Below are 22,329 nucleotides of genomic sequence, written 5' to 3' on the forward strand. Positions count from 1 at the left end.
GTGCTCTTTCTGGTATGCTTTATGCCTTAGCTATTGAACCAATGTTAAATAAACTAAGATCAAAGATTGGGGGTTTAAGATTGTATCATGATGTACAGCATCAAATTTCTGCTTATGCTGATGACGTAATGGTTATGGTGAATGGGCAGGAATATGTTTGACAATTTGGTCTCTGTTGTTAATGATTTTGGGGAAATTTCAGCTGCAAAAGTTAATTGGGGAAAAAGTGACTCATTGATTGTCGGGAATTGGGAGGGTGGATTACCAAAGTTGCCTGTGGGGTTGATTTGGAATAGGAAGGTTTTAAATATTTAGGAGTATTTCTTGGGGATTGTACTACTCAACAAAGGAATTGGGAGGGAATAATTGAAAAAATGGAAGGAAAGTTGAAGAAATGGAAATGGATTCATTCTTGTATTGATCCACCTGCTGGGTTATTGTCTCAATTACAGACAATTTTAGTACATTTCTTTTGGGACAATCTACACTGGGTTCCTCAAAGTGTACTTTTTCTTCCGAAAGAGGAGGGAGGACAAGGACTGGTACATTTGCCAAGCAGACTCGCAACTTTTCGTCTACAGTTCATTCAGAAACTTTTGAGTGAAAACTTAATGGCTTGGACAATTTAGCTTTATATGAGGTAAATTGTAAAACCATAAATGTTTTATTAAAACTCTGAACAAAGATAAGTTGAATGGGAGAGTAGATACGGCTTGAAGAGATAAACTTGGGTTAAAAGAAGTGAAGCCAATATGGAGGGTGCTATATAAACCACCATTGACAAAAAGATCTGGGGTCTCATTTATAAAACTGTGCGTAGGATCCTTACTAAAAGTGTACGTGCGCCCGAAAACCAAACATAGCGTACGCCCAAAAATAATCCGATTTATAAAACCGTGCGTACGCACACCTGTAAGCAATATTCGCTTTATAAATCACAGATCACCTGCAAGTGTGCGTACGTGAATCAGCCTCATATCCCGCCCTGTACACGCCCATTTTTATCCATAAATAGTCAATGCAAAGCACCTCATGAATACTGATTTGTATATTAATAAGCCTGCCATCCAATCCGCTTGTTAAGCCTGACGTCACGCACCATAATGGGCGTACACCGTTTCCTGGTCAAACCGCTATCAGATGCCATAGAAAAATAACAAAAAATGATGTAAACACCCGATCCCATCCTTTATCTCCGTAACGAAATCACAAATGGCCACACATGAGATTCACTGAGATTCACTGAGATTTCCAAATTAATAATTGTTATAATTATTAATAATAATTATTATTATAATTATATTAAAGCCAAAGAAGGTCTCCCCAGCAAACACAGAACGTTCCCCTAACGTTAGTTTTTGGTTCCCTTTTGGTTATTTTTTTGGGAACCAAAAAATAACGTTCTAAGAACGTTCTTTTTAGGTTTTATTTTTGCAACCAGACAATAACGTTCCCAGAACGTTGCAGGCTGTTTTTTTAATAACCAGAAAATAACCAGAAAATAACGTTCTCTGATGGTTATTTATTGGTTATTTTTTGCAACCAGAAAATAACCAGAAAATAACGTTCTCTGATGGTTATTTTCTGGTTATTTTTTTGCAACCAGAAAATAACGTTCTCTGATGGTTATTTATTGGTTATTTTTTGCAACCAGAAAATAACGTTCTCTGATGGTTATTTTTTGGTTATTTTTTGTAACCAGAAAATAACCAGAAAGTAACGTTCCCTGGTGGTTATTTTCTGGGGGGGGTTTGCAACCAGAGAATAACCAGAAAGTAACGTTCCCTGATGGCTCTTTTTTCGGCTATTTTTTATGGTAAAAATAGTCAAAACTGGTAAACGTCAGTGACATGTGCAATACATAAATTATAAGATCACATTGAAAACCAAATGGAATTAATAAATGTGCCCTTTAATGGCTGAAAATAATAAACTAGTTAAGCTAAATGAGAATACAATCATATATATCCATGTGTATTTCTTTAGTGTGGTTGTCTGTTACTGTATGTGTGTGCGCTCCAGCACGTGCATTCTCCGTTCTGCCGCGCACTCCCGTCATTTAAAAATTAACGGTCGTTTCGTTCTACCTCACCGACTAACACATTAGTTTAGCGGTTTATTTATTTTAATTTTTTATTTAAAACCGTACAGATTTGAGAGTAGACTTATATTTTCGTGATTTTCGATTGATTTGACACATCTAAATCAACAGACCATGATGTAAGGACTGAAACTCAGGGCTTTTGATTGTTATATCTAAAGATGGAGCCGCGCTATACTTCTGTGGTGAGACAAGAATATTGTTAGCCTGAAGATAATTCAATGTTTATTCTTCTGTCAATAAAAATCTGCTTTAAATATTGTGTTGAAGTCATTGGTTATTTTATTTCGATATCTATAATGTCTGATGTTGAGGTAGGCCTACACACAGTGTGGTTTTATTAGAAATGATATACTGTGCTGTTTAAATCGAAAATTAGGCTACTACAGTGATGAAAAAGGAATTATTAGGCTAAAAGAATAATCTAATGCATTGATTTCATCCTCCATATTGTGTGGGATGATGTATTTTACTTATTTTAATTAGATTAACGTTAGACAAGCGATGGATAAAAACACAGCATGGATGTATTCATTACTGACGTGAAACGGACCGGACCGAGAAAAATATTTTAGGCTAACGTTCTGGGAACGTTCCCCTAACGTTAGTTTCTGGTTTCCAGAAAGTTTTTTTAAGGTTTGTTTTTGGTTATCTTTACGGAAATAAAACGTTAGTTTCATGGTTTCTATAACATTAGGGTAACGTTCCCCTAACGTTAGTTTTTGGTTCCCAGAACGTTATGGGAACCAGAAACTAACGTTCTATTAACGTAAAGAAAACTTTGCTGGAGAACCAAAAACAAACCTTAGAAAATAACGTTCTGGGAACCAAAAACTAACGTTAGGGGAACGTTCTGGGAACAAAAAACTAACGTTAGGGGAACGTTCTGGGAACCAAAAATTGTTAGCTGGGTCTGCAGCATTTAAATGTTTACAGCATTTAGACTGATCATTAACACCCCATTAGTGGTGTCCTTCACCTGAGATAACATTTGAAGACATCATTGTAAAAGACGAATGTTTCTTCATTCCGGTTTTGTTATAACAGTTAGGACTGATAACGAGAACATAAAGAGAAACGATTGTGCGAGTTCGTAATGGCTGTATTTCCAGACTTTGACATTCGATGATTATGCTCAGTATTTAAGGAAAATATATTTAGTATTTATTTACCCTGTGTTCCTGTTCAGTCGGATCATCTCCTCCTCATGCGCTCATAGTGTGATGGTGAGACGGCGCTGATTAAATATTTACATTGAATTTTTATTTAAGATTTGAGTTGGATTTTACAAGAAGGTGCATGAAACAATTATCACTCAAGCGCAAATAAGATTTAATCTTCGTGATAATGTGGATCTTTAACGGATATGAGGTCAAATAAAATGTGTGTGAGGCATAATGCTTATAAGCGTTTTTATCAATCTTAGTTTCTGCAATCTAAGTTCACTAACTCACCATTTGTCTCCAGAATGTGCGTACGCATGGGTCAGAGTTTGCGTGCAGGTGAGAACATTCTTTCAGGGCATGTTTGTTTTTATAAATCCCATTTTTTGCGTGGGAAGTGGCGTTCGCCTCTTTCAGGGCATGTTTTGTGCGTACGCAACGGTTATAAATGAGGCCCCTGGTGATTTACAATGGAGAATATTATATGGAGCTGTGGCTGTCAATGCTTTTGTTTCAGTCATTAATACACCTTTTGAAGATAAATTTGTCTTTTGTGGTACTAGAAAAAACATCTTCCATTGCTTTCTAGATTGTGAAAGACTTAAAATGCTGTTCGGATTTTTAGAGTTGTTATGTGGGAATTGTGGGGTGAAGTTTAGAAAGGATGTTTTTATTCTGGGGGCAGGGTATAACCAAAAATAGAGGGTTAAATGGCAACTGATTCATTTTCTGTTTGGACAAGCTAAACTTGCAATTTACAAAACAAGGAAAAACAGATTAGAGAAAAGGAATGGAGAAGAGGTCATACCTTTATTGAAAGCTTTTGTTAAGTCAAGAATTGCTGTGGAGTTTAAATATTAGGAAGCTATGAATGATATTGAAAATTTTAAACTACAGTGGTGTTACAAATATTTGTTTTGTACTGTGGTGGATGAAGAGCTGGCTTTTGATATTTTGTGTATTTAATGTCATTAATTTTTATTAATGGTATGTTGAACTTTATGCATTTATTGTTTTGAAACATTAAAGTTTGTGTAAAATCAAAATCTCTCTGTCTCTCTCTCTCCAGCTCCAGTGACTTTAGATCCAAACACAGCTCACTGTGATCTCCTCATGTCTGATGATCTGTTCAGTGTGAGATTCAGTGAAGATGCAGCAGCTCTGATTCCTGATAATCCAGAGAGATTTGATGTGTATTCGTGTGTTTTGGGTTCAGAGAGTTTTAGTTCAGGGATTCACTGCTGGGATGTTCAGGTTGGAGATAACACATACTGGGCTCTGGGTGTGATGACAGAATCTGCTCAGAGGAAGAATAACATATCATACAGGACTGGAGTCTGGTCTGTGTGTTATTACTCTGGTGAATATGCTGCAGTCAATACATCAGAAACAGTTCTTGATCTCTCAGTGAAAGTGAAAGTTGAGAGAATCCGAGTTGAGCTGGATTGTGACGGAGGAAAACTGTCATTCTCTGATCCTCTCACTAACACACACATACACACTTTCACACACAAGTTTACTGAAGGAGTTTATCCATTGTTTAGTGTTATCAGTAACATTTCTCCTCTGGTGATCTTACCAGTAAAATCACAGCAGTAACAAACACAACAGAGTTCCAGTTTTTAAAATTCTTGATTTTGGTTTAAAGATGTTCTGTTAAAAAAATTAATCTTTGCATGTCATCCATGATTTGATTAATATCTGTAATTGTCTACCAAATCTGCAGTTATCAATAATCTACTCTGATGATCAATGTGAACAGATTTGAAAAGTGTGTATCGTGTTCAGATGAGGATGTTAATATGATCTCTACCAGAAGAGGTCGCTGTTGATCACAGCAGTCATAAGCATTTCATTCATCTGTAGAGGAAATCACCTGATGATCGCGTTCAATTGAGTCATAAAAGATGTTCATGTAAATGTTAATTACAGCTGTTCACAGAGATAATAATGAGAGATACACCGGTGACCATTATGAAGGTAAAATCCATCAGCAAAACCATTCTGAAAAATTCACGACAGCGTAAAATCATTCGTCTTTATCTCCTGCGCGTTCACGCGTGAAAGAGACGGCTATCCGAGTCTTATCTAAACACAAAAACATCAACAAAAACTTGTTCAATAAGAATTTGTTCTAACACTGACAATATTATCCAACACGATTCTCTGCGTCACGCATGCGCGAGACAAACTCTGGCTGTGTCTCAATCAGATCCCGAGGCCGTGAATCACGTGTTCCGTCACTGGTAAGGACCCTAGCTCACTTCACATTGGGACACTGTTCACTTATTTTCAGTTGATTAAAATTAGTGATTATTATAGATTATAACTTATTAAAATAAAATATGTTGATTTATTAAAGTCATATTATTAGGCCGTAAGGTGAAGCCGTTTTTCGTTTAATCCCGTTCCCATATATGGGGCACTAAATTATTTTCATTCCAATAAAAAGAGCTATTGTTTTTGAGCGAGAAAATAAAAGTTCTCCATGTATAATCCTGCAGTTTATTTTTTATTAGTGTTCAAAGTCGGCAATAGTTCCTTCCTCGCGTAATCATATTTTGATCATGAATGATTAGGCGTCGCGTCACGTGTAGAAAGCACGGCCAATGAGGTGGCCGGCGGCCGCTATTTGGAACGACAGTCTAATATGTCTGCGCCCTTGTTATCAATCTCGAGTAGCGAAGAAGAGGAAATTACGGCCAGACCTCCTTCAAAACTCCGTAAAAAGGATTATAAACAATGCCATATGCATCTCACGTCCATAAAGAAAGAAGAAACAAAGGATTTTACACGCAAACGATGGGATACATACAGAAATAGCGTCAAACGGTGGCTTGTTTTGCACGGTGAGAATCAGAGAATAGCAGAAACATACAAACATTGTCTAGAAATCGAGTTTGAAAATGTCCCCGAAGACGCTGGGTTTCACTCCACTTGCTACAGGCGTTTCATTGACAAAAAGTGCCTGGATGCGGCAGAGAGAACGTGTCATACAGCGTCCTGAAGTTCAAGATGCTCACAAAGATCAGTCTGTGTCATCGAGTAATGGTACTTCAACAACTGAATGTCCTAAAAAGAAACTTAGGTCCAGGACGGGCCTGCCAGTAGCTTGTGCAGGTCCTGTGCTTCCTGCCTTGTGCATAATTTGTAAGTAAACGGACAAGTACATTACTGTGGCAGGCAAACGCCAGAAGGACCATCTTTCACAGGCAGAAACGTTGTCAGCAGGTGGGTACACACACGCACACGGTTTAGCTTTGAAGTTTTATGCTATATGTTGGATACTATGGAAAATTTTTAATTACAATTAGGTAATTTATTTAATGTTTACAGATTTTAATTGTTTTGCATATAGCTACAGCCAGAACAATCAATATTGTTTAACGGTTAACACAGTTGTTATATAATGGTTTTTATTTACAACATTGTTTCATAGTATATAAAATTATATAATATTTATTTACAGGCCAGTTGCTGAAAGCTGCTGAGATGAAGACACTAGCATTCTTGTGCATATTCAAGACAAAGACTGTGTGTCTCTGGAGGTGCGATACCACAAGTCCTGTTACAGACAGTACACCAGGTTCTTGACAAAGTCTACTGCAACAGTTACTGGGACCTCAGAAGAACAGTGAGTTATTATATTGCATTATCAAATGATAATTAAAAATGGTAGTACATTTCAAAGGTAAAACATTGACCATCTGCATAGTCTGTATATTTGTCTGTAAACACTGTTTTGACTGCACAACTCAATAATTAATTCAATATGATCAAATGTGTAGTGGTTTGTGAAGGGTGAATGAACAAGTAATGTTTTATTAACAATTATTATGTTTTATATCTAAAATAGAAGTAATTGTGAAATAGTTATGGCACATGAAGTAATATATCTTTTCTTTTTTTTTCTGTGTTTTCTTTTCAGAAATGAGCCAACCTTCGATTCCAGCTACAAGATATTCTGTGAGAGGATCATCCGTCATAGAATAATTGTAAATCAAGAGGTGCTGACAATGATGCAGCTAAGAAGGATCTTTTTAAATCTTGTGAAAAAACATGAAGATCTTGATGCTTCAAACTACAGGTAATTTAAATACCACAAGTTTCTTTTAAATGCAGCTTTGGAAATAATGTTTCTGCAACATTTTTATATTTTATTACAAAGTTTTAATTTATAAAAAGACAACCATAATCATATTTTATAAAGTGTTGAAGCTCATACACACTGTATTTTAACTCAATTGTTTTCAGTGTAAATATATCTTTATACCATTGTGATCATATTTCGCTGTATCTTTGTTTCAGGCAGGATAAATTGAAGAGGAGGTTGATCTGTGATTTCCCCCAGCTGGTGTTTCACTCGCCCAACAAGTGCAACATCAGTGAGCTGGTTTTTGTCGAGACACTGTCTGCAGATAAGCTGATCGAAGGCTCCCTCATCCATCAGGTACAGAAACAACAGAGTCAACTGAGGTAACTAGCCAAAGTGACAGTGAAAACATGCCAAGTACAACAGCTGGTCCGCAAAGACAAACCTCAATGGCCTCCATCAATTCTACAGAAGACACAAGGATATTGTATAGTGCAGCATTGATTTTAAAGATGCTTCTTCCAGAACTATCCATGCCCCCGACACGTGATGCCCTGCACCAACACTGCAAAAGGGCAAACTACCAAGCAGTCATAATGAGACATTCTCTGAAAGGTATAATGTGTGCCCCTTCACCCGTTGGCAATGGATGGCACCTCGAGGATGGGGAGTTAACAGTGACCTGGGTGACTAGAAATCCTGCCCCTGAATGTGTGTTGCAGGTAGTCCACTGCAGTTGCAAGCAAGGCAAATGTGAGACTGGAAGATGTTCCTGTATGTCTACAAGACTGTCTTGTACTTGTACTGATTTTTGTCGGTGCCAAAATTGTGCAAATGTTTCAAAGGAAACAGAGGAAGGAGCAACATGGGATGATGGCTCCGATGATAGTGATAGGGATGATACTGATGAGTAAAGATGTGCTGTGCATTATTTTAAGATGATTTTCAGTTGTAATTAATCTGTTGTGGAATCTGTCTGTTCATTTTTGGCATTATTCATAATTAAGGGGGGTGTGGTCGCATTTTGAGTCATTTCAGCCAACTTGGGCCAAAGTGTGCTGCTTCTTTATGTTTCTGTGATTACGCAGTACCTACTGAACATTTTGATGTATAATAAATCACAGTTTTGCTAAAATTACAATGTGTATGTTTAATTTTGTTTGGTGCCAATCCATGAAGTTGAAGCATATTTTCTACAAATTTGCCATATTTTATGGTCTACATTCACACTTGAGTATTTAATGCACCAAAACTTTTCTCAAATGTTTAGGTACATGTATAAAGGTCAGTTTGAGAGAGATTTTGTGTTGCTAAAATGAATATAAATAAAGTTATAAGCAAAACCAGCAGCATAAGATTTTCGTTTTTTTGTATTCACAATTATTCACAAAAAAAACTGCAGGATATTTTGCGGAGAACTTTTAACATAAAGTCCAAAAGGGTGTTGCCTATGCAACAATGCATTTAAAAAGTAGTGCCCAGGCGTGGGAACGAAAATCAATTCCTAGCCACTTTTTCCTAGTTCACCTTATGGCCTACATGGTTCAGGTACTAATACAGCAGAAGAAAACACTATTGGTGGTTTTGGGTGGATATGTATATTATATATACACCCTACACCTGTATAGTTTAGATTAAAATGAAAACAGTAGTATTCAGGGAACCTTTGACCCCTGGCTGTCAACTTACTGAAGTCCAGAGTCAGGCGCTGAACTCTAATATCCACCTGTATCTCATTTAATGATTTGCTTAAGACCTAATTCATTTATTTAGTTTTTATTGATCCATTTTTAAGCTATATGCACTTCTCCTAATTGACAGTAAAGTTGAATCTAATCGAATGTAATGTCATTTGTAACAGAAATAAAAATGACTGAATATGTAACAATGTTTATATTCAGTTGAATCATCTGTCTGTCACAACAAGATCTGAATGTTTAAAGTTTGTAGTGTCTCTCATTCACATTTCATTCCCTTGACTCAGTTTTCTGTCTCTATCACTGTGCCGGTGACAGAATCAGACATGATGCATCTTTGTTTGTGAATAAACTCCTCCCACTTTCACAAGACTCTCACACTGGTCATTCTGCTTTTACAGTTCACATTAGCCTGTTACTCGCTTGAATGTGTGTGTGTAACTGTATGTAAAACTTTGAAGTAGTAAGTAGACAAGGTCATCTCAATGTTTTTCTGAGGAGGATTTATCTTATCTTAGATTTTTAAAGATCCTGTTGTGTTGTCCTGTAGTCACAGTGTGTGCAGACATTCTGGGAAAGTAAAGGAGCTGAAGACAGTGAAACCCTCATTAAGTTTGGATTTAATGGCAAACAAATGAAAAACACAAAGCAAAGAGAAACGAGATCAAATGATCAGGTTCATAACACAGTAATGCAATGATGAAACCTCTCATGACCTCACACAGAAAACAGAGACAAAGAAAGTCAGATGTGACTGTTAGTGAGGAGCAGAAGAGATGTGCTGGAGATCTGGACTCAATATGAGTTAAAACATTCACAATGGATTCCTCCAGAGTTGTTTTAATGTCACTACTACAGTTGAATATTAAAGCTAAATTTACTGTTTTAAGTCAGTGAGACTTCAGATTATCTATAGGAGTAAAGACACCTGCTTCAGTAGTGACTGTATCTGGTCACTTGCTTTAGACATAAACAAGTTTTGCATGCATGGAAATTGGTCTAGAAATGCAAAATTTTCTCCATCTTGTGCATTATTTGAAACAATCAACATATTTTTTTAGAAAATAACCAATATAGGATACATTATTGTTACAAACTTAATGTTCATGTGATCTATATAATGAAAAGATGTTTAAACCTGCAGTTGTTCACATTTACATTTATTTCAGTTAAACACAATAAATCTTGTTTGTGTGGAATCTTTAGGTGTGCTTTGAATAAACTCCTCCCACTTTCACAGGATGCAGGAACTCGCTTGAATGTGTGTGTGTAACTCTAAGTAAAACTTTGAAGTAGTAAGTAGACAAGGTCATCTCAATGTTTTTCTGAGTAATACTGTCACACTATTACTCAGTTTGACTAAGAACAAAATGATGAAAATGTTTAAGATTTTTGTTGGACACTTTTGGGAGTCTGTACTGTGGATGTGAAAATATTTTTATTTTAACAACTCAAACTATATTATTCTTTTAGTGAACAGATTTGTATCTTATAGAGAATGGCGTCTAAATGTTTTTCTGAGGAGGATTTCTCTTGTCTTGTGTGCTGTGAGGTTTTTAAAGATCCTGTTGTGTTGTCCTGTAGTCACAGTGTCTGTAAAGACTGTATTCACAGATTCTGGGAAAGTAAAGGAGCTCAAGAATGTCCAGTTTGCAGAAAAAGATCTTCAAAAGATAATCCTCCATTAAATCTGGCTTTAAAGAATCTGTGCGAGAGTTTCTTACAGGAGAGAAGTGAGAGATCTTCATCAGTCTGTCATCTTCACAATGAGAAACTCAAACTCTTCTGTCTGGATGATCAACAGCCCGTGTGTGTCGTGTGTCAAGTCTCCAGAACACACAACAACCACAAATTCTGTCCTGTCGATGAAGCTGTCGACGAGAATAAGGTAAAGATCAATCATATTTAAAACATTTCATCACATTAATGACATCACTAATTCATATAACTTTTCATAATGTCAAGTAACAATTATGTAACAATGTTGGTTTAATGAATTAAAAATCCAACAAATTCTTAAATATCTTAACAATTGAAGAATAGTTCATTTAAAAACATCCAAAATCTGTGCAACATGAATTTATTATATTATTGTCGTTTTCTTTCAGGAGAAACTCAGAAGTGCATTAAAACCCTTACAGGAGAAACTGAGAATATTTGAGGAGTTTAAACAGAATTTGGATAAAACAGCAGAACATATAAAGGTTTATTTGAACCATCATGTTATTTTGTAAATGTATATATTGATGGAGAGCTGATGGAGTCATTCTGTGTTTCTCAGATTCAGAGTCGCTGCACAGAGACGCAGATTCATGAAGAGTTTGAGAAACTTCACCAGCTTCTACATGATGTAGAATCAGCCAGAATAAGAGCACTGAGAGAGGAAGAGGAGCAGAAGAGTCAGATGATGAAGGAGAATATTGAGAAGATCAACAGAGACATTTCATCTCTTTCACACACAATCAGAGGTGTAGAGGAGCAGATGACAGCTGAAGATGTTTCATTCCTACAGGTGCTTCAGTCTTCACTCCAATATATGAGGCTCATTTTCAATCATGTCAATCACGTCAATCATGTGTTTGTGTTTCAACAGAACGTGAAGAGCACACTGGAGAGGTTTGTGTTGTGTTTGCTGGGATTGTGAATGTAAAGTGTGGGCAGAATGTCAGAATGACTCCTGAATGTTCTTCCAGAGTTCAGTGTGGAGCGTCAGATCCAGAGAACATCTCAGGAATGATGATCAATGTAGCAAAACATCTCAGCAACCTGAAGTTTACTGTCATTCACAAGATGAAGGACAATGTTCAATACAGTGAGTACACAAAGAAAATCTTTAACTGTAAACAGAACCAGATGTTGTGTAAGAGAAATGAAATATATACAGTATAAAGTTATGAAACAGACAGAACCTGATGGTCTTTTTGACAAGAAACACGTGTGATAATGAATAAATGCTGCAGATTGAATAAAGGAATGATGGTAAAGTTCCTGAGATACTGGAGATGAATCGCAGTTGAATTTTGGCTCCATTCCAGAGAAGATATTTTCAGTTCTCAGTAACAGTTTGATTGAGAAACTTCTGACATCCAGCTGTAGGAAAGCAGTTCTTAAGCCTGTGTTTGGATGGATTGTGACTGTAAAGTGCTTTCTGATGTTTGGGGAAGGTCCTGATCAGTCTTACTGTGTGTCTGCTTGCTCATGTTTTGAGAACATCTATTTCATCTGAGATTTGTTTGACATGCTGGAAACTTTTAGTTTGAGCTGAGTTTATGATAATCATCTTTGTATTGTGATTTTGAGAGCGTGCTGAAGATTAATGGTGCTCGTGTGCTTCTTTTAAAGTATGTAGTGGAGTAAGATAAGGTCGTTCTTTGTCACAGATGTCGTGAACACTTGCAATAGAATCACTTATAAATAGGAGGAGAATTTTAGAAGGGCTGTCTTTACAAAGCTGTAAAACCTCTCTTTGTGCTGATGACATTATTAGTTTAGTTCAGAAGCAAAATCATGTCGACATACTATTAACTAGAATACTTGAACTATTATGAGGTTTGAGCATCATTTCCTCAGCTAAAATAAATGAGAATAAAAGTGCAGTAATGTTAGGTGATTGTTTTAAGGTTTTCTACTTTCTCTATAATAAATGTGTTTATAAACTCTCTCTCTCTCTCTCTCTCTCTCTCTCTCTCTCTCTCTCTTCTCTCTCTCTCGCTCTCACTCCTCTCTCCTCTCTCTCTCATCTCATCTCTCTCTCTCCCTCTCTCTCTCTCTCTGTCTCTCTCTCTCACACACTCTCTCTCTCTCTCTCTCTCTCCTGTCGTTCTCTCTCTCTCCCTCTCTCTCTCTCTCTGTCTCTCTCTCTCACACACTCTCTCTCTCTCTCTCTCTCTCTCTCTCTCTCTCTCCAGCTCCAGTGACTTTAGATCCAAACACAGCTCACTGTGATCTCCTCATGTCTGATGATCTGTTCAGTGTGAGATTCAGTGCAGATGCAGCAGCTCTGATTCCTGATAATCCAGAGAGATTTGATGTGTATTCGTGTGTTTTGGGTTCAGAGAGTTTTAGTTCAGGGATTCACTGCTGGGATGTTCAGGTTGGAGATAACACATACTGGGCTCTGGGTGTGATGACAGAATCTGCTCAGAGGAAGAGTAATGTATTCTCCAGGACTGGAGTCTGGTGTGTGTATTATTACTCTGGTAAATATGCTGCAGTCATTACACCAGAAACAGGTTTTGATCTCTCAGTGAAAGAGAAAGTTGAGAGAATCCGAGTTGAGCTGGATTGTGACCGAGGAAAACTGTCATTCTCTGATCCTCTCACTAACACACACATACACACTTTCACACACAAGTTTACTGAGAGAGTTTATCCATGGTTTACTGTTATCAGTAACATTTCTCCTCTGGTGATCTTACCAGTAAAATCACAGCAGTAACAAACACAACAGATTTAATTAAGAGATATAATAGTTTGTCTCTTTGTATTAATGACACTTAAAGTTTGGCATGATAAGACCACGTTTATTTTGGTTGTAATTCCTGTAAATCGTTTAACTCTAATGTTTTCATGTTTTTAATGGCTGAAATGGTGAAAACTTGAGTTTGTCAGGGTGTGATGACAGAATCTCTCCAAAAGAATCTTGACAAATACTTCACAAATACACTTTACAGTTTAAATAATAGACTAGACAAAATTTTGCAGCATTCCTTTAACTCTTTTGAATTTCATATGACATATATTACACTTTGATTGATTCATAGTTCATCCAATTATTATGTACAGTAAAAATGATTCATCTGAAAAACTGACTGCTATATGTTTTAAAGTAATAGAAACGTGAGATACTAACAATCACCAATATTGAGGGGGCAGTTTCACTATCATGCGTTTGTTGTTTGTCATTTGCAGTTTCTGTTTATGTTCTTCTCAACTTCTCAACATTTAAATGCTTTTATTTGATAGTACTCTAACATGCAGATGATGTTGAATCTCCTAATGATTATTTTCTTTGTTTACGGACTTGTGTGAAACTTCTATTCTTTTTATTTCTTGCTACTTTTTACTTTACAGCCTTAATGAAACATTATCTTTAAAAAGTATTTTTAATTTGATGAATAGTTGTTTTATAAAATTGTCTGTAGTTGGTAATCTAGTTTATTATTAGTAATATAGAGCATAAATGAATGTATTCTAACGTAATCACATATCTGATTTTAAAGGCATTAAATTTAAAACCTTGAACCGTTACATGTGTCAGTTATATTTATTTGTTCAGCTTTACCAGCAGTTAACATACCACAAATACTACGTACAAAACAAATAATAATAGACCTTTTAATGGTTCTCTGATGTTCTATTAATTATTCTCAAGAAAGTTGTTGAAGTCTCTTTTAGTTCCTGAAGAACTTAAAGACTTTCACATGTTCCTCTGGTAATCTCACCATACTGAGCAACAGCAGAGATGAGTCACTTGTGTAATAAACACTGGATCATATTCTACTCTGATGATTAATGTAAACAGACACGAAACTCGTCTGGGTGGAGTTACGTAAAAACGAGGGTCGGAGCTAGCTGCAGATGGGCGGGTCAGCCGCAAGTGGGTGGGACTAAAGCCGCAAGTGGGCTGTACCAGAGCCATTGAGAGAGAAGGCTTGTTCGACTTCATGCGGCGCCGCAAGAATCTGCAGCCGCCTGACAACAGCAATGCATTCTGGTTAGACAATTTGTCCGACGTTGATCGACGCTGCAGCCGCCTTAAGATCACGTGTGCCATTAAAGTACCGCGAGAGCAAAACGAGACCAGCCGCCTAGGTCAGGCGCTGCAGTTGCTCAAAATCGGCTGCTAAAGCCTTGATGACGACACACTTTATTCTCATTGGACAGAATGTTCACGTGTATCTGTTGCGTGTTTATTCTGACACACTCGGTTACGCTTATACTCACACATTTTAATTTTTATATCACATTTTATGTTTATTGTAGCTACTGATCTTAATGCAAAAAATAGGTATTCCTATCATATTCACTTAATCCGTGATGATGTCAAATTGTCATAAAACAAAACTTTAAACTACGACGAAAATGTATTTTTTGTAGTGTTTTCATCACTGTCTCTACCTCCTGCGCGTGAAAATCCAGCCTACTTGCGGCCTAAGCTCCTCCCACTTGCAGTTTGTGGCGTTAACTCCTCCCACCTGCAATTCTCCGGGTTGAATTCTCCGATCGCGCGTGATTCCCCCCAAACCAGTTAAGCGCAAATTCAGATTTAAGTTCTGTTATCGGAGGTTTTGTAATAATTTAGCATGTTTTAGTATTTTTATCATTTTATCTATCCATTTTTTTATCACAGTACAGTATTTAACGTTTTATAAAGTACACAATCTCATATGTAGAATAACAAATGAAATGTTTGGATAAAACAACTGCAATTTTAGTCATGCATATGTGACTTCGTAAATTATTTTTAATTAAATCAACTAAAAATCAATTATTTTAATTGAATGTTTTCAAATATATATAGATATATAGATACATACATGCATCACACACACACGTATATATTTTACTTAATAATAACAATTAAAAACTTTGGGGTGGTAACGTTTCTGTATATGGTAAAACATAAATCCATTAAGGTATTTTTGAGTTTTTTGTATAAAAGCCTTTATTGACATAAAAAACAACAACGCATAACAAGTCTCTTCGATGTTCACCTCGATAGTTAAACATTAAACATCTGTTCATTTTAACTATAGTAACAATGTCTTAAAATGAGTTATAATGAGCTTCCTGTGGAACGCAAACCCCGGCGATGACGTCACCGCGTGACGCAATGACGCAGAGTGTGTGTCCTGTCAGCTGATCACTGAGCCGCTGCGGAATCAACGCGCGTCGCTGCTGCGATATTTTCATTAAAACAGCGACTGAATGAACATGAAACAGTAAAAACACGTAAAGGTGAGTAAAGCACACACGCACACACACACAATCACAATCCGACACGAGCGGACATAGACTCGCGCGCGCTGTCTGATGATGATGATGATGATGATGATGATAAATGATGAAGAGAAATGAACGGGCCTGAGGTCAATACACACATTATATACACACTGACATCATACACACAACAACACCATACAGACATACACAATACACACAAGCACTTTTAACGTATACAATCGATACAGCACACACAATCATATATGCACACAGTGGCGTCATACACACGACACACTTATTAGGTTAAAGACAAACAGTCAACACACAAACACACTATATACTACCACAATACATACATGCGCACACACACAATACATTATACACTCCTACAATCAACACACACACACAATATTACTTATATTGACAACATGGACAATACCCCTCACAATATACACTGAATATCATGACGTTTGTTGTGTTTGTGTGTTGATGAAGGTACTGAACTGCTTGAAGTGTGTGTTTTGGTGATATCTCAGTGTTAACCTGCTGGAGTTTGTGTAGTTTTAACATCAGTGTGTTAAATATAACCTGTTCATGAAAACTTTATGTGATGTCAGTTACATATTTATAAAACCAGCTCAACGGCAGCCTTCTTCAGAATATTATATTGTGTGTTTTATGAAAGTGAATGAGGTGTGAAAAACATTGTCAAAATGAGCGAGTACGAGCTGATGTATTGGGCTGATATTTATGTTGAGTTGCAGAATGACTTTAGGAAACTGATTTGAGATCAGTGGTTGCGTACATGTGCTGTGTGTGTGTGTGTTTGGATGAACAATCATTGATTTCTGTGAAAGGCTTTGATTAGTCTGCTGTCATGTTGGGAGGCTTTCACACAGACAGACAGAGAGGCCGAGAGAGAGATGGCAGCATTGGGAACATATTGTCATATTGTTTGTAAATCTGCAGAAGAATCATTTCAGCATGAAGTTGATTAATTTGGTGAAGATTAGATGAGTGTTTCGCAGGTTTTCTCTGAAGAGACGTAAACATTTCAGGTAAAGTGAGTCTTTTGTGTGGATACGACAATTGTCATTTTCCTACCTGCTTTAGTTTTTGTGCATTTGTGTTTTTTTTAATGTATTTTGAATGATCTGTATTAGATGTTTTACAGTAAGGTCTTTGATTTAATATCAGTTTGAGTCAGAATATTTACAGGACGTGTTGAACGGTCACTTGTGTAACTCTCTCTGGCTCTCTTTAGAAAATCCAATAAATGTTTTTATTTCTGTTTGGCTTAGTGAAAAACTGAACAAATTTTCATATTATGTATGTTGAAACATTGAAGGGTTCTGTTGTTGGATTTTATCGGACCAGCGCACACAGAAGCTTTCAATAGTACTCCGACTCAATCTATGTACAGTATGTTACGCAACTCTTGAATTCTGAAGGCTCTTTTCATTTTTATTCAAAGCAACATAGAGATCACATACAGTGTTGTGTTAAATCAAGTTTGAGGCATGTTGGCTGTCCGAGTCAGACTAAAGTGAATTTCATTTCTAAGTCGTTTTGGATAAAAGTGTCTGCTAAATGAATAAATGTTAATAGATTTTGATCAGTTAGACTTTTACTGTAGATCATTACTTTATTTTTATTTTCCTGACAGATGTTTGGTCTTTAATACTAATGTACTGCTTCACTATAAACTTGATTATAAACTTCAATTCATTAAAAGCTGCAATTCATAACAAAATTCCCATTGTGTAAGTAGTATGCATACTGCAGATATAAAGTAGTGTGTCATACTGTAGTGTGTCATAGCCTGTGAATCAAGTGTGACACACTGTTGCTTTTTTCTTTGTTGTTTGATTGATTTGTCTCTCTTCAGTATCACAGAGAACATGTCAGGAAACAGTCTGGTGTTACCCATAGTTCTGTGGGGCCGTAATGCTCCCACTCACTGTATCTCCAGTCTGCTGGTGATGGACGATCTGAGCACCATCATCACCGGCTGCCATGACGGACAGATCTGCATCTGGGACATGACCTCAGAGCTGGAGGTCAGAGGTCACGCTCACTGTCCTCTTCTGCATGAGCGCTCGGGACTGTTTACTGACACTTTCTGTGTGTGTCTGTGTGTTCAGATTAATCCACGCGCTCTGCTGTTCGGACACACGGCGTCCGTCACCTGCCTCTCCAAAGCCAGCGCCAGCAGCGATAAACAATACCTCGTCAGCGCCTCCGAGAGCGGGTGAGAGAGAGAGATAGAGGGTGTGTGAGTGAGAGAGAGAGAGAGAGAGAGAGAGAGTGGAAAATAAACACAAGAACCTGTAAAATGTTGTGTTAATGGTGTGTGTTTCTCAAAGGGAAATGTGTTTATGGGATGTCAGCGACGGCCGTTGTATCGAGTTCACAAAGTTGGCCTGTGCTCACACCGGCATACAGGTGACTTTCTCAAGACTACACTTCATGAACCACAGAGAACATCTTACAGTGTTTAGATGTGAATTAATCTCTTGTGTTCCAACAGTTTTATCAGTTCACCATCGGCACACAGAGAGAGGGCCGTCTCCTGTGCAACGGCCATTACCCAGAAATCCTAGTGGTGGATGCCACCAGCCTGGAGGTTCTGTACTCGCTCGTGTCCAAGATTTCACCCGACTGGATCAGTTCAATGAGCGTCATTCACTCGCACCGCACGCAGGGTAACTCCTGTGCTGATATGAGATGCTTTATATGTGTCATAAACCACACGTGTAGCACAGATACAGCCGCTGAAAAAATGATGAGACAAAAATTTCATCAAAATCAAACCTCATGAGTGACATAAAGTCATCCAACAGCAATGTGAAAGACTGACAGCTTGACAACACTCATGAAAACTGTCATAAAAATCCAGGTTATCACAATAAAAAAAAGAATTTTTGAATTTTTCTAAAATGCATGTAGAAATATGACTGTTGTGGTGCTTAAAAGTGAATCTGAACTTGTTTTATTTGCAGTATTTAAGGGTCTAAAAATACAGAGCATTTTTCTCTAGTTTTTATTTTCTGCTAATAAATGCGAATAAAAAAAAAGTTTTAATTTAAAGTTTGGAAGAATTATTGTAGTTCACAGAATGAAACAAAAATGATTATTTTACCTCAACACTAGATATACTATAATTTTCTCTTATTTTTTTCTGTGGCTGTAGGTTGTGTTTTTATGGTAGAATAAGAATAAACATGTCACATACTTCTGTGACACTGTTTTGTATTTTCACCATTTAAATGACCCATAATGCATGTTGTGTTTGTGTGTGTGTGTGTGTTTTAGAGGATACAGTGGTTGCCGTATCTGTCACTGGGATTCTGAAGGTGTGGATCATCACAGCAGAAGTCAGCCGGATGCAGGTGAGAATCACTGAGGATCCGACGCTAGTCTTCAGTTAAACTTCTGCTTTAAAACACAATGCTCATGGTGTGAGTCGCCTGAGATCTTGCGTATGTGTGGATTCATTCTGTGTGTGTGTGTGTGTTTAGCAGGATCTGGATCCAGTGTTTGAGGAAGAGTCAAAGCCCATCTACTGTCAGGGCTGTCAGAGTATCTCATTCTGCACATTCACACAACTCTCACTGCTGGTGGTGTGCTCCAAATACTGGAGAGTAAGTGTGTGTGTGTGCGTTTGTGCGCGTCAGTGTGTGTGTGTGTGTGTGTGTGTGTGTGTTTGTATGTCCTTTTGTATGACTGACTGATGTTGTGTTGTGTGTGTGTTACAGGTGTTTGACTCTGGTGATTTCTCTCTGCTGTGTTCTGTCCCGAGTGAGAGCGTTCAGTCGTGGTCTGGAGGAGAGTTCATCGCTGCAGATAAAGTCATCATATGGACTGAAGACGGCTGCAGCTACATTTACAAACTACCACCCAGGTGACAACAACACCTACAGCATACACACAATTACCAACAAACAGCAGCACACCTGCAAACAACACTATATGAAACACAAATGATCTACATACAGTATGACCAAACAACAATCACACATATACACACTACCACCTTTTACTGTACACATGATCACACACTTACATTCTGTCAACAAATGACAACGCACACACAAACTTGCAACAAATGACGTCATACTCAGACCTCATACCTGTGTGCGTGTCTCAGTTGTCTCCCGGCGAGTGAACATTTCCGCAGTAGTGTTGGGAAAACCACAGAAGGCTCCATTCCACCGCTGGTGTACAGTATAGCGGACAGCACTGACAAACAGGTCAGAAATGAATATTTTTTGTGTTATTAAACACGTTTGTCACCGTGAACATAGCCATAGAAGCTGACACGGCTTTGCAAAAATAAAATAAAAGTGATTTTTTACATTCATGCTGTTTTAATAATAAATGCAGTAAATTGATGTCCAGCGTCAGTGTTAGCAGATTTGTGTTCTGTCTGTATTATTTCTCAGTAGTCTGGTCCTAGTCTAGTCTGTTCATGTGTTTGTACAGCATTTTATGTGTGTGTTTTGTTTATTTATGATTTGCTCTTTTGTCTGTTGTTGACCCCTCCCCTCAACTCTGCCCCTTGCCTCTCCCAGTTGGAGGAGGGTTGGCAGGGACAGTGTGTTGTGGTGTGTCTCCCTGACAGCGGTTGTGATGCGGAGCTCTACACTCCTGAATTGCAATACAGCCAGCGGCCTCTAGAGGCACCAGTAAGCCCAGCTGACAGACGCAGACACGCCAGCAGGGGGCGCTCTAGATGCATAAATATGCCCCAGACATCCAGTCACTAAATAGTGAATTCATAAATTGATCATAGTGACTATTATAATCAGACAATTCAAACCTGTGAATCGAAATTATATGTTAATAACATCACGTTCAGGATTTTCTACTGTTGTAATAATAACAGGGTTCCCACTCTCATAAAAGTATGAAATATAAAAAAAATGAAAGCAGTTTTTCACAATTTTAAAAGTTTTTTCTATAAAACATTAAATTTGCATATTTGATTCACACTAATAACACTATTTTTCAAAAGTTCAAGGTCACAGATTTTTCTTTCACATTTAGAATAACACAAATGAAACTATTATGTATTTCAATGTTTCATCATCTTTGTAAGCTTTTAAACAGTATTGAGTTTTCATCTATTCAGTCTAAGTCATCCATTTCAAAACCATTTTTAATGAAATCATTTTTTACCAGAAGTGTTTTTTGTCTGCATAAATCATTTTAAACATTTAAGCACCCTTAAAGTTCACCCAAACATGAAATATAATCTTGTCATTTCAAACCTTTATGAGTTTATTTTTTCTGCAGAACACAAAAGAAGATATTTTGAAGAAAGTTGGTAACCGAAAAGCACTGGCCCCCATTCACTTCTATTTTATTGACACAAAACCAATGCAAGTGAATGGGTCCAGTTAACAACATTTTTCAAAATATCTCCTTTTGTGTTCTACGGAAGAAAGAAATTCATACAGGTTTGACATGACAATTGGGTGGGTAAATGATGACAGATTATTATTTTTGGGTGAACTGTCACTTTAAATCAAAAGCTCATTAAAATGTCTGTGTAAGGTGACCTTACAACTTTTAAAAGGTGGTGCATCATTTTCTCTCAGTTATTCTTGGCTTTATGTTCTAACATTACACAGTTATCTGAACGATTGATTCGTGAATCAGACTGAATTTAAACAATTATCGTTTAAAGAATCGTGCAGTTTCATGGTTGAACAGTGTGGGAAACCTGTCATTGAGAAACTTAGCTTTGAATCGGTGAATCTGATTGGATGTCTTTAAGCTCCTGTGGCGTTTCTGCTTCCATCTCGCTGTCTTTGAAGAATCACTCTGATTCGCCAGGTCTCATGCTCCTCCCACTAAATCGGCCAATCATTGAGTCCCCTCATCCGTCTTCACCTGTTGAAGAAGCATGCAGCATCCCTGAGCTTCTTCACACTCGCTGCAGTGTCAGATAGCATGCAAACGGATGAATCTGACAGATCTAGTACGCTGGTTAACAGCTCAGAAAACAATTAGCTTTTTTATACTAACATTTATGAGTCTTTGATTTGCTTTTTTTAGCCATATAATTAAAATGATTCAAATGCAAAGAGTATTTTTACTTATTTTGTAAAATTTGATGGATAGATTACGTTTAGTGATCAAATATTGAATTGAATATGATTTAAATAGTGGAATATAATTATTTTAATGATTAATAAAACATTAGTGTTACAAGGGCCAGTAGCTGGGAAGTGGCACATTTTTCATTTATTGTTGCTTTTCGTTTTTTATCTGAGATGTTTCTGTTCGTTTCTCTTTGGTTTGGAGTGTGCAGGTGTGATGCAT

The 22,329-nt window shown here is 37.2% G+C and overlaps 2 protein-coding genes and 1 pseudogene across 5 annotated transcripts in view; all 3 read left to right on the forward strand.

Annotated features, from left to right (window-relative positions):
- LOC130570761 (E3 ubiquitin-protein ligase TRIM39-like) overlaps window positions 1-8,719 on the forward strand; it is a 42,760-nt pseudogene extending 34,041 nt beyond the window's left edge.
- Window positions 8,720-10,552: 1,833 nt separating this feature from the next.
- On the forward strand, window positions 10,553-14,026 carry LOC130570157 (E3 ubiquitin-protein ligase TRIM39-like). 2 transcript variants are annotated; one of them, XM_057360323.1, is made up of 6 exons: window positions 10,553-10,942; window positions 11,163-11,258; window positions 11,336-11,566; window positions 11,648-11,670; window positions 11,748-11,866; window positions 12,963-14,026. In XM_057360323.1, exons 1-6 carry the CDS (start codon window positions 10,553-10,555, stop codon window positions 13,490-13,492), a joined length of 1,389 nt encoding a protein of 462 aa, XP_057216306.1. In that variant the 3' UTR covers window positions 13,493-14,026. The 2 variants fall into 2 exon arrangements, with proteins under 2 accessions (XP_057216306.1, XP_057216305.1); XM_057360322.1 differs by having other exon boundaries at window positions 11,336-11,670.
- A 1,853-nt stretch (window positions 14,027-15,879) lies between these two features.
- LOC130570156 (WD repeat-containing protein 7) overlaps window positions 15,880-22,329 on the forward strand; it is a 59,217-nt gene continuing 52,767 nt past the window's right edge. For 2 of the 3 annotated variants that reach the window (XM_057360319.1, XM_057360321.1), the window contains exons 1-9: window positions 15,880-16,014; window positions 17,888-18,059; window positions 18,144-18,250; window positions 18,366-18,444; window positions 18,530-18,704; window positions 19,315-19,391; window positions 19,521-19,643; window positions 19,758-19,903; window positions 20,150-20,252. In XM_057360319.1, coding sequence (XP_057216302.1) covers window positions 17,901-18,059; window positions 18,144-18,250; window positions 18,366-18,444; window positions 18,530-18,704; window positions 19,315-19,391; window positions 19,521-19,643; window positions 19,758-19,903; window positions 20,150-20,252 — 969 coding nt within the window. In that variant the 5' untranslated portion in view covers window positions 15,880-16,014; window positions 17,888-17,900. The remainder of the gene's footprint in view (window positions 16,015-17,887; window positions 18,060-18,143; window positions 18,251-18,365; window positions 18,445-18,529; window positions 18,705-19,314; window positions 19,392-19,520; window positions 19,644-19,757; window positions 19,904-20,149; window positions 20,253-22,329) is intronic. The other variant, XM_057360320.1, reaches the window with a different exon arrangement.

The sequence above is a fragment of the Triplophysa rosa genome, linkage group LG19 (assembly GCF_024868665.1).
Source record: "Triplophysa rosa linkage group LG19, Trosa_1v2, whole genome shotgun sequence".
Classification (NCBI taxonomy): domain Eukaryota; kingdom Metazoa; phylum Chordata; class Actinopteri; order Cypriniformes; family Nemacheilidae; genus Triplophysa; species Triplophysa rosa.